Source organism: Scardinius erythrophthalmus (assembly GCF_964197995.2).
Source record: "Scardinius erythrophthalmus genome assembly, chromosome: 16".
NCBI classification, from domain to species: Eukaryota; Metazoa; Chordata; class Actinopteri; order Cypriniformes; family Leuciscidae; genus Scardinius; species Scardinius erythrophthalmus.
This window is the reverse complement of record NC_138236.1, coordinates 22,017,028-22,029,627: the sequence shown is the minus strand read 5'-3', so window position 1 is coordinate 22,029,627 and position 12,600 is coordinate 22,017,028. Positions and strand designations below refer to the sequence as shown.

The window sequence follows — 12,600 nt, the reverse complement described above, 5'->3', positions numbered from 1 at the left end:
AGAAGAGCCAGATAAAATTTACTGTATGGTTCTGGCCTCTGAGAAATAGAGCTCATTTTACCAATGAAAACTAATCAATTTACATTGTAAAACCACCAACTGATATTTTTTTTTTTTTTTTTGTCATAGACCTCTTGGTTAATTTTCAGTGTAATGAAATTGAACAGTATAAGTTACGGACTATTTGAATATTTATGCCTCCCAGTAAAAGTGTTAAGGAGTAGTTTATATCACATCAGCATCAGGATTGGTGGTAACACATTCATTTAACTTTTCACTGGAAATAGTGTGTATCTTAATGAACTATGAATACAACTTAAAGACAATCTTCCTAACAGCTCTGTAATACATTGGTGTTTGTTATTGTCATTACTATGACAGTTAATATTATGGTTATTGGTGAAATTTCTTCTTGTTGTTATGGTTATCTTATGATTATGATGGTGATTTTTTTCCTCTGTGGTTTTAGTGTTTACTTGTTTTAGATATCTTTCTCATTAAATTCTTTTGAAATTATGAGTAGAAAATAGAAAGCACAAACATCAAAGCCACTCATTGTTTGCCAATTCTTCATGCATTCCTGATGATGAGGAGTGCCTTCGAAAATTTCTCAGTGTGATGTCACATTGTAATTGTTCTAAGCCTGCAAATGTCATTACTTGTTGCAGAGACATCACAAGGGGTTTATAAATGATGTCATAGGATGTATGTTGTATGTGTGTAACCGAATGTCTTTTTGTTAAGTGAAATTTCAACTTTTTAATGTTTCTTTCAGGGACAATTAGAACAGATGAATCAATTTAGTATTTTCTTTGTCATAAAAAGTCTGTAGCAATGTCTGTTTTGTATTCACAAGCCATAATTATGAAAATGTTTATGAAATTTATTCACAAGGCATATTACTGCAGAAAATAACAAACATTGGATGTGCAAATAAAGCCCTGAAGCATTTTAAAAGGATGGTAGCTTACAATGGAATGAGCATTGGTTGCACAAGCAAAGCGGGACAGTGAAGACTGCAACCCTTTGGGAAAACACCACAGTTCATGTCTTGAAATGTTTAAGCACAAACAAACATAGAATTAATGTTTGGGTAAATCACTTCAAATCAAACATTATAATTATTATTATGTAACTATTATAACAAATGCCCTGAAATAATAACATATAGGCTACACTGCATTCTCAACTTGATTTCCATACAGGTTCAATTTCACCTTTGTAAAATAAAGTCAAATGATGAAACTGTTGCCTCGAATGTCTGATGACACAGGTCAAAAGAGAAACAGAACGTTTAAATTATTACTAATGTCAGCATTTACTATGTAATGTTTACAAACTTATTTTCCATGAAGCATCAGACTGGATATAAGCAATTCCAAGGCAGCCATTTTGATAAGGACCAGCCTTTGAATTTGAGCTGCTAGGATGTAATAAAATGGCCACTGTAAGAGCTTTTAAGATACAAACAAGCTGCTAAAGAAATCATAGAATATATGAATAACGAATTTAGAACATTATATCAGGTAGCATATTCGCCGAGTTGTAATTTGAATTTACCTCATATTTTACGAGCTGGCTAACATGCAAAATTTGACTGCGCAACAACACCGAAAATGCTTACTTGAAAGCTAACCGCAAATTTCATACAGCTAAAAGGCAAACAAATGATATCGTTATTAGTAGCTCCTGTTATTAAGGACGCTGATATTATGAGTGCGCTAGTTTCAGACACAGTACTGCCTCCACCACAAATACAAAACATAGCGGACTGAAGACGGGGTAGGCGGAAGTGTTCCAAGGTCCGGAAACGACTAATGTTAAAATCACACACGTCACTCGTTCCTCTCTAAAACACCAACATAGACCGTGCAAAATATTTTAGCCGACAAAAAAGCAAAAAAAAAAAAAGCAAACGCAAAATAAAAAAGTATTCGGTCGTAATACCTTTTGATGCATTTTTCACAGGATATAAGTACGATAAGTGCATCTGTTTTAAATTATAAGGGACACTCGGTCTCATGCTATCGCACCACGGTTGCAGTGGAAACAGAGTCTGCTAACTAGCTGTAGCTAGAAGGCTAACCACTGGAAAACAGCGCAGAGCTGCTGGGGTACATGAACGAGGGGGGCAGGGTGGGAGAGAGTATAGCAGGCCCCGTTCATCTTGACCAGGCTAAAAGATGGATGCGTAGGTAAAAAGGCCTATTTTATTGTCTCGACTATTATTTAATTATGCCTAATTTACTTGCACAATAATACAGTTTTGCTCATGCATTATCTGGCTTGCTGTTAGGTCGCGCATATCATGACGGCAAGCTAAGCCGTGTCCCTTTGCTAAATGTTTAGTATTAGCCAGCTGTTTTGCATGCTAGTTGTTTCACATAGCCCCAGCGCTAAAAGATTTCGTGTCCATTAATACGCAGAATATATATTTTTCAAGCACTATTGACTTTTGAAGTGCATTTTCCCCATCGTAGACAATTTTCCATTACTCCCAGGAGTCTGTCGAAATGTACCTTTTCTTTAGTGATACGCGATGCAGTCGGAGGATGTAATAATTGCATGAAATTCACCTCTACCCCTGACGATTCACAATGCACTCAGCATCTTTTCCGCACAATGCTAACTGCTCAGAATGTAAGATGAAGTGATAGAAAACACTTGCAACGTTTCAATATAAGAAAACCGTGTAAATATTTGGATATGTGGCTTAACTTACTGTTTTCATTGCGCATATCGTCTGAAAATGTATTTTACAGTAGCCTACTTTTATTTAGTATCGTGGTGTGCCTGTAAAATGACATTCGTCAAATGCATCGATACTAATCAGAGAGTATCATTTGAATTGTTGTTAATATCTGTCATTTAGATGATGCTGATTGATAAGATTAATTAATGTTTTATATCTTGAATACAATGTATTATTACAGAATGAATTATGAATGGTTAGATGTGGTTCACTAGAAATAAATATGGGCTCTGGTTTCATTTTTTTTTTTTTTTTCTCTGTTATTATGAGTTCTTTTATTTTGCTATTGAAGAATGCAAATGGACAAAAATGAAAACATGGAAATGTCTTTACAATGTTTTAGTGAAGGACCAAAGTTTTTCAATGATTTGCCAATACTTTCATAATTATTCACACACACATAAGATGTTATGTGTATTAAAAAACAAACAAATATTAAAACGGCTGCTGTAATAAACTGTCTGCCTGTTGTTGTTGTTTTTAATCAAAAACATTTAGCCTATGTGTTTTGAGGTTTGATGGATCATGTTGTTTATTAAAATAATTGTATCAGAGTTTTTAATTAAAATAAGTAATTTAACATGTTGCTCCTTTTTTTCCTCTCACAGTGAGAAGAGGAGTGGCAGAAAGAACATTTTCACAGCCCCCAAGAATGGTAGTGGAGGATTTTGCTTCCAACTATGGAAAAAAAAAGAAAAATGTACTAATTTAAACTTGGAAACAGAGATGTAAGCCGCATGTGGATTAAGAATGAATAGATATTCAATGTAATAAAACCTGCCCATGGGATTTGAATGGATCCATCCATGGTCATGAACTGAAAAATGTAACCAAGCAAATGGAAATATTTCAATGAACTCAAACTACATCAAGCACTTCTAGTGCAATTGCCAAAATGTGAAAACATAATTGCATCTTGTGCAATTGTGGCATTTTTCTACCAGTCCATATGTCTTTGCTCTCTTATGGAACATTCAGACTGAAATATTGATTTCGAAGGTGAACTATCCAGAATAACTGTGATTATATGGATTCCAATGTGAAGCCAAAAGGGAGTTGAAGTTATTTCATAAGTGACAAATCCAATGGAAAACAGCTTTTTGCAGAAATAACACATTCATGTTACAATGAATACAAAATGTCCTTCTCAACTACTTGCCCAAAGAGTGAAAAAGTGGGTGCCCGCTTTAAACGAAACAACACCAGTGGCATAAGGAACATGTGAGATAGCACTGTTTTTGAAATTGCTTCTGCTTCTGATTACAACTAGTAGGAAAGCATCAAATACATTTTGTTGCTGCTCACAGAGCAGAAGGTGTTGCAACTGCGCACCCATGTATCAGTAACTGGGAGATGTTCCAGTTTGGAAAATACAATGTGGACATCATAGAGATGCTGAGTGGACACCAGTCCCATCAGTTCAAAGGTCTTGGATTAGAGCGACAACTTCAACACCAACAGCAAGTGCAGATACACCAACACCAGTTACAACACCAGCAACAGCAGCAAGGTGAGACATCTGGGTCAATTTTGTCTGGACTTGGCTTAGGCCCACTACAAGGATCTAGAGGGAGTGCCTTTACAGATTCTGCATCAATTTTTGCAAAAATGAGTGCACCTCCTCCACCTCTACAACAGCAATCCCTGTCTTCATCGTCTCAAAGTTTGAGGAAATCCGGCAAAATGTCTGGAAGCAGTAGCAGTGGTGGAAGTCATTTAAGTGGATACCCTCAGTTTTTGCGCTCATTCCACCCAACTGAGGCGACCCTTGCACAAGAGCAGTTACATTCAGGAGTAGGACGATTTGATCATTTTTCCAGCAGTAGTGCAAGTGGAGGACTGATTTCATCTGTTCCACCACCACCCCCATTGCATCCTGGCCTGTCAGTACCTCAGGCCTCTCCCGGGCCACCGTCCTCTTCCCCATCTACTTCAAGTTCTGTTTCAACTTCCAATAACCCTCCCAGCAGTAGTGCAGTGACTACCTTGGGTCATCAGTTGGCAGGATCTCAGTCTGACGCCCGAAGCCTACATCAACAGTTTAGCTGCATGTTAGCGGCAAATCAGTATTTTCTTTCTGGAGTACCGGCCAATTCCAGTCTAGAACAATTTTTAGTTCAGCAAGGTAGTCATAACCATCTTGGTCTTGGTCTGGGCCAAGCAGCAGGAGAAACAAGTTCAGCCCTTGCTCCACCCCCCGCTCTTCATTCTTCACACACTCATGGCCATTCAACCTCTCTATCACAGCCTCATCAGCCACCAACACAACAACAGCAACTACCACCTCACACTTTGTCTCACACTCATCCACATCCAAGCCATCCACTGCACTCCTCCTCGCAGCATTCTTCGCTCGGAGGTTTTGACTTTCAAGGAATCCCAGTACTCTCCTCTAACCAGCTAGCATCTCTGATGCAACAGGAAGCTGGTTTGCCACTTCCTCTTCCGCTACATCTTTCTTTATCAAAAGACGAGGGAAAAGGGGATAATGGTGTCGGAGGAGGTGGTAGAAGAAAAAAAGCTATGGCTGGCTACCTGCCACAAAGAAAGACTGAAAGCAACAACAACAATGGCAGTAACAGTCACATCTCTACAAACCCTAACAGTGGCACTTCAGGGGGACTGAACCAGGATAGCACACAAGGCTTGGATGGAGGTGGGGGTGTTGGTTTGTCAGGTATTGGTGGAGACCCTTCTTCCCACCTAACCTCTTCATCTTCTACTTCTGTTGTCTCATCATCATCTTCTGCATCCTCTTCTGCAACAGCATCAGTCTTGGTGACAAACGGCTCTAAAACAGCCAGCCATGGTTCCATGCCACCTCAATCTCAGCCTGAACAAGAGCCCCTTTATCATTGTGGCGAGTGTGGCAAAACTTTCACACATCTCTCTAGTCTGCGCAGACACCTACGTAGTCATGAACTAACCACAGCTGGCACAAGTGGCACGAGAAGTAACATTGTAAACCCAGTTTTGCATCCCTCCGATCCAGGTATTCCCCACTCTACTCAAGACAGCTCAGCCTCATCTTCGTGTGGCAGTCATGACAAGACTTTTCATTGTTCTGAGTGTGGCAAAGGTTTCAAGAAAAAAGGGCACCTCCTTCAACACGGGGTCATCCACTCTGGGTCTCGGCCCTATGCCTGCACTACTTGTAGTCGTGCTTTCAATCGCCGTGAGTCACTCACCCGCCATGAAAAAATCCATGAAGAGAAACCATTCCGCTGTCCAGCTTGTGGTCGCTGTTTTCGGGAAAGTACGTCTCTTTTGAACCATGCAGCCTCTGGCACCTGTGGCAAGTCAGGACGTACAGCGAGATCAAAGCATGAAAGTAATATAGTTGATGGCAAGAGCATTAAAGCTGGGGGCTCCCAAGATGGAATAGCGACTAATGCAGCGGGTGAGTAACGTCTAGAGTAGTGTTTATTTTTAGTAAACCCAGTCAAAGTCAAAAAATTTCAAAGGCACTGTGAAATTTGTGTGCATAGCATTATTACTGTTTAGTCTGTTGTGCAGGTTCTTACCGGAGTGATGATTTCAGTGATGACTACAAGGACCAGCGCTCTCAAGGTAACATGTATTCTGGAACAACCCCATGTGGTGGTGGCAACATGACAGGGCTTGCACTTAGGAAGGCACCATTAGCTCCTACTCTGCATCCACACCCACAAAACCAAAGCCAGCAGCATCATCAACAGCCACATCTCCCACTTTCGTCCCTGTTAGAGGATTCTGAAGATGATGTCACTAGCTCAGTCAATAATGCCATTTCTGCCATCACTGCTGCAGCTGCAAATTGTATGAGCGGGGACCTTGCCCATAGTGGAGGTAGAGGGGATGATCGCAGGGATATCATTGGTGGATTGCTTGGAGGTCTGGGTCTAGGGCCTCTTGCTTCGCCTAGTGGTCCGTTATCAACATCTGGCCTGGAAAAGTCCTATAGAGGTGATGCTAACCCAAGTTCAGTGGGGCTCAACCAGCAAACAAATCAGCAGACACCTAGTGGAAAGCCCAAGCGTCCTCGTAAGCCCCGCAAGAAAAAGGAACCTGGTGTTGTTGGTGTTGAGCCCCCTAAAAGAAGGCAGCCCTCTCACAGACCAGGAGGGCCTGGTGGGGATATTAGACCATATTTGTGCAGTGTCTGTGGTCGAGGATTTGCAAGAAGAGAGACTTTGCGGAGGCATGACAGAATACACACTGGAGAAAAGCCTCACCATTGTACTGTGTGTGGCAAGTACTTCAGAGAGGCATTTCATCTTAGCAAGCACCACACAGTGCATTCTGGAGAAAAGAACTACAAATGTATTTTGTGTGGAAAGGACTTTGGATATGCTCAGAGCCTTAAAAGACATGGCAAGCTACACCAGAAAGGTGAACTGGAAGAAGTGCCAACAACGCCAGGTGGGGAAAACCTTAACAGCTATCCTGCATCCTCTGGTGGCAGCTTGATTCAAGGGGGCCAAAACAGCTCTTCTTCGTTCTATTCATACTCTCAAGATGTCAAACCACAGACATCAAACACTCAGCCCCCTCCTAGACTGTACACATGTGCTATATGCTGGAAATCATTCCGCCATCACTTTCACTTGACAGCACATCACCAAACAGTTCACGAGGGTGGTGGAGAAAAGCTGTTTTCTTGTGAAGTCTGTGGGAAGGCTTTTGCATACTCTAACAGCCTTACACGGCACAGGCTTTCTCAGCATGGGTTAACACGGACTGGCCAGCCAGTTGCTCAAAGAAGCACAGGCGAAGGTAACAGTGTTGGTGGTTCGATATCAGAAAGTGAAGCTGCTACAAATGCTTTGCTTCAGCTTGCGCCACCTAGTGGCACACATGGCGAACAACATGGACTTCTTCATAGCCAGCAGGCTCCTCCCCAAACACAAACTGGCTACTCCTCTCTGTTCTATATACCCGATGCCAATATTACACACCCTGCTTCATCTAATGCCTCATCTTATTCCCATTCTCTGCCATCAACTTCCTCAGGGCCTCTTCTTTGTAATCATCAGCATCAACAACACACTGGGATAAAGGGTGAACCCATTTATCACACTGGTCACAGGCATACTCTTACACCAAACATACCTGTGCATTCCCTTGCTTTGCCTCCATCAGAGCCACATCAGCAACACCACAATCCCCAGCAGCATTCAGCTGAGATTCAATCTACACACCACCACACTTTTCAAAGCCAAGAAGAGTTGAGGAGACGAAAAAAAAAAAAAAAAAGACGGCAAGAGAGAGAGGAGATAGGCTACAAATGGACCCCGGCTGCAAAAGTAGAGAGAGAACAGGTGGAAGTTTCCCTTGGGGAAAGGCAAAGAAATCTTCTTAGAAGAAAGATTTTTAAGAGAAAAAGGAGAGCAATTCACAGGACAGAACATAAAATTAAGAAGCGCATGGCTGTGCTCGTAAGAATCAGGCGTGGAAGTGGAGGAAGTGCTGTGTATGAACTGGGCCTTCCAGGTGGACTGAGGCTTCACAGGCTTCGTTCTCTCAAAGTTCCTCTGAAACGAAAGTCCTGTCCCCTTTGCCTTGGTGCTACCTTCTCACAGCAGGTAGCACTTAAAGTTCATATAGCAGCTAGACATTGTCCCAAAGTGAGAGGCCTTCAACATCGTTTGAAATGTCCAGTTTGCGGAAAACAGTCTCGCAAGTTCCTCTCAGCTCTCATTCACAGAAGCTCCCATTTAACCAACAGAGCATTTTCTTGTAAACATTGTCCCTGTCGTTTCTGGAATGCAATGCTCCTCACACGGCACAAGAAGGTGTGTCGAGGGACGTTGGCTAGGTTTCGACAAGAGAGGTCTCTTTGTGTTAAATTAGTCATGGGAGCAACATACAAGAGGTTTGAGTGCAAAGGAAACTCTTCAACCATGCATATGGAATACAGTCACTGAGTTATGTCATTAAATTCATTTTCATATGCACTTTAAGAAGAGAAGTGTTGGGATTTTCATGACAAAAACTGAGATACCTGACTGAATACACCCTTTGCTCATGTAGACTTTGACTTTGTGTCATGAGACCATTTTCTTTTCCCTCTCAATCATTACATTTCTTCTCGTAACCTGGACCCCTTAAAAATGCACACCTTCAACAAACTCACAGATGTATCAAAGGCATTTGTATTGAAAAAATGCTTAGCCTCTCCATCTATCCAATTCCACAACAGTCTTCTAAGATGAAAATTCTTGTTCAGATTGAAATGATCCTTGGATGGCAATAGATGAAGATTCAGTGATTTGGCTAATATTGTACTGTGCCCTAACAATAGGCTATTGCTCACTATTCCTCAACAGATGCTCTGTAGAATTATTCTGTCTTTGATATATATTGTGTTGTTGGTGTTCACTTAGAGAAAGTGTGGAGGTGTGATTTTGTTCATGTAAAAAGTGCATTCAGTATCCAAAGGAGAAAAGGGGGTCCTGTTAGGAAGTTGAGTGTTTTATTTTAAAGAGTATTTAAATTACTGCATGTTGGACATTGCTGTCCATGTATTGAACGGTCAGCGTGAGTGATGAGACTGTGGGCTTACATGGTTACATGACAAATCCAATTGAAAATGTACCTTAAATCTAAATAGAGGAACCAAAAGAAATTAATGTATAATAATAACAAATGTTGATTAACACTTTGTAATATCAAATGTGAGCCCTGTTTTGGTTTATTTACTCTTTTGAAAGAAAACTAGCATTAGGATGGTAACGCCAGCACTTAAACAGGAAGAATATGATTTTCCACATAACCAGTCAAAGGACTAAAAAAAATGTAAGATGTGAATTCACAGATTCTTGCCCTAAAGGCAAAAGCCTTACCAAATTGTGACAATTAATACAACACTTATTATGGGTAGTACAATGTAGCGTTTATGTATAGAGTTTAAGGCAGGAACTGAAAAATATAAGTGTACTGTAATGTAAATTGTGTCAATATTTTATTATGTTTTTTTAAGCAAAGGTCAATTATCTTTGTATCATAGCTACACTTCAGGTAGTTGGAAGAGTGATTGTAAGAGTTATCACTTTAGATCAGGTCTTGATTAAGTGTATTAATGTGTGACATTCTGTCCATTTGCCAACTATAAACGTATCCCATGTACTTTTCTCACCTTTTAGAGATGCCATACTACTTATAGCCTCTCTTTTTTTTCTTTAAAAGAAGAAAAGTAATACGTATGTTTCTATCACTTTATTTACACATGATAAGCTGGTTGTTGATGATACCCAAGCATTTAATAAAATTTCTAAATGTTATATCCTCATTCATTCCATCTACACATTTATCATTTTGTTACCTCAATGTTTCATATGTATTTGCTTGTATTAAAATACGCAGACATATTAATTTTACATATTCCTGAAGGTGTTATATTTAACGTTTATTATTTTATTCATTGCTTCTGTTAGTTTTTGTTACAACACTTAAATATTTATTATATTCTGTTGCTGTAAGGTCATTTTACCCTGTAATAGTGTGATTATTACGGAGCATTTGTGTCTGAGTATATATCCACACAAATACCCTAAATTTTGGCAAATGTTGATGTAGCACACGACAATGAACAGTGCTGGGTAGTAACTGATTACATGTAATCTGGATTACTTAATCAGATTCCAAAAATTAAGTACTTGTAAATAAATTACATTACTTTTTAAAATAATCGTAATCAGACTGCAATTAATTTTATATTGATTACATGTTATGCCCAAAATGGGAGTAAATTAATCATAATTCATTGATTCATTAATTCACATCATTTCATATTTACATGCAATCCTTTTTTTTTTTTTTTTGTCTATTTGACCTAATACTTTTACTTGAAATAGCCTACCCCCCCCTGAGATTTTAAGTTAATAAGTTAGGTTAATAAAATTAAGTTCATAAAAATAAAATTAAGTGCACAGTTCTCTGACGTCAGTTAATGGTTACATGACATGCAGGTAAAATTAAAAACTTTTTTTTTTTTGTAAATTGTTTAAATTTTAATTGTTTTTATTTAAAAAAAAATTACATTTAAAATCATGATTTAATAAATAGCTTTTCATTAAACTCACAAACCCCAGTCAGGGAAACCCTGGTGTAATTAAACATTTAATTCACTTTACGTTGTTGATTACAAAGAATGGAATATATTTTCAACATTCAAACGAGTTAGATGAAAAGTAATCTAAAACTAGTCAGATTATATTACCGTAAATGTGTAATGGATAACTTTACTACAATTTTTGTCATGTAATTTGGAATCAGTAAACAGCTATAATTTGTATCTCTACCCAGCACTGCCAATGAACTACAAAGGATGTGATAATACCAGACAGAAAATGGCTTTTTTAAATGGCAAATATCATTTAGTAGCCTTGCTAGAATGCATGTTGCCCATAAAAAAGATTTTATCCACTGAATTGTAACTGTATTGAGTGCCCTTTTTTCATCATTTGATCTGCACTTGGACATTCACTGGTCAGTTTCTGTCTGAACATGATGTACAATGTTAACCCCATATTGTTTATTGAATTATATAGCCTGCTAGTTGTTGGGAATTCATTTATATAGTTCGTAGGTATTATCAACTGCACTGTACGGCTGAATGATAGCTAGGTGATGATGTTGTGAAATTAACTCAACAAAAAGAATTAACCGTTTAGAGTGCTGTATTCATTCTAGCACTTAACGTTGCTCTTTCACATGTTGATCAGTTGGTGGCAGCAAGGATCCCACAACCTACAGCATGAAGCTGGGAGCCCAGCAGAACAACTGTCACATGGAATTAAACGCTGATAGTGGGCGGAACAAGTACTCCGAGTCCTCGAGTGTGTGTGTGTGTGTGTGTGTGTGTGTGTGTGTGTGTGTGTACGAGGGAGGCATTGAATTAAAATGAGTCCAAGAGAGACAGGGATGGTTTATTCGCCTATTGTTTTTTGTGTAGAGTCTATGGGGAAAACAAATAAAAATGTCCCTGTTAGATGCCTTCTAATCTGTATTTTACATGTTCACATTCTTTGCATTCTACTGTCCTTATTAATTAGTTTGTTGTATCCTTAAAGGCAGACATATAGCCTAGTAATGTTTTGAGTTGTTATCTGCATTGAGTATTATAATACTTTGATACTTTCGTGAGGTTGGGTTCATCAGGTTCGACCCTAACAAATCTATTTCCTTTATTTCTGAATCTTGTTGTGTGTGTGTGTGTGTGTGTGCGCGCGCCACTATTCGCCTGGGTTCATGCGGTTTCTGTATTCTCACGCGGCTGTAGCATGGGTGTGATGAATAGGCGGAGCGCTTTTCTCTACGGCAGCCAATGGCTGGGCGAGCAGGGAGGAGCCTCTCTTCTCTCAGCCAATGGCAGAAAAAAAGCTCAGCCGTGTCTCCGCGTGCGGACACCATGTGCACTGGAGAGCGCGTCTGTGTTTCTGAGACACAACGTGTAGCTGCCATCTCCTCTCGCATGATGTGATCACGTTTCCCCCGGATTACTAGTGAAGTGAAAAAGTGTGCCATTTTCCTGACAGGTTTTACCCCAAAAGGTTGCTCTCTGATAGGACTGTGTAGAAACTTGACAGGTCGTTAAATAGACAACTCATTCCATATTTTCACTGATAATTCTAATGCTCTTTAAAACGGCCCACTTTCCAACTTAGTAGCTAATTATGTGGCCGAACGTTCATGCTGTTCCTGGGTGCCGAACATAAGCGTCAACGGGACAGCTTGGAGTGAAATTATTGAACAATTTGTTTTTAATCAGTTCTTCCCACCCTGAGGAGCGTGCCTGTCACGAGGGGCGTGCCTTATTAATATTAAACAGTGATGCGCCTCTTCGTGCAGTGTTCGCGCTTCTACTC

At 39.6% G+C, this 12,600-nt stretch overlaps 1 protein-coding gene across 2 annotated transcripts; it reads left to right on the top strand.

Moving 5' to 3' along the window:
* Window positions 1-1,779: 1,779 nt before the first annotated feature.
* LOC308704808 (uncharacterized protein) lies at window positions 1,780-10,014 on the top strand. 2 transcript variants are annotated; one of them, XM_081389383.1, is made up of 3 exons: window positions 1,780-2,195; window positions 3,361-6,152; window positions 6,269-10,014. In XM_081389383.1, the coding sequence occupies exons 2-3, from the start codon at window positions 4,106-4,108 to the stop codon at window positions 8,656-8,658; spliced, it is 4,437 nt and encodes a 1,478-aa protein (XP_081245509.1). In that variant the 5' UTR covers window positions 1,780-2,195; window positions 3,361-4,105; the 3' UTR covers window positions 8,659-10,014. The 2 variants fall into 2 exon arrangements, with proteins under 2 accessions (XP_081245509.1, XP_081245508.1); XM_081389382.1 differs by having other exon boundaries at window positions 6,257-10,014.
* The last annotated feature ends 2,586 nt before the right edge of the window (window positions 10,015-12,600 follow it).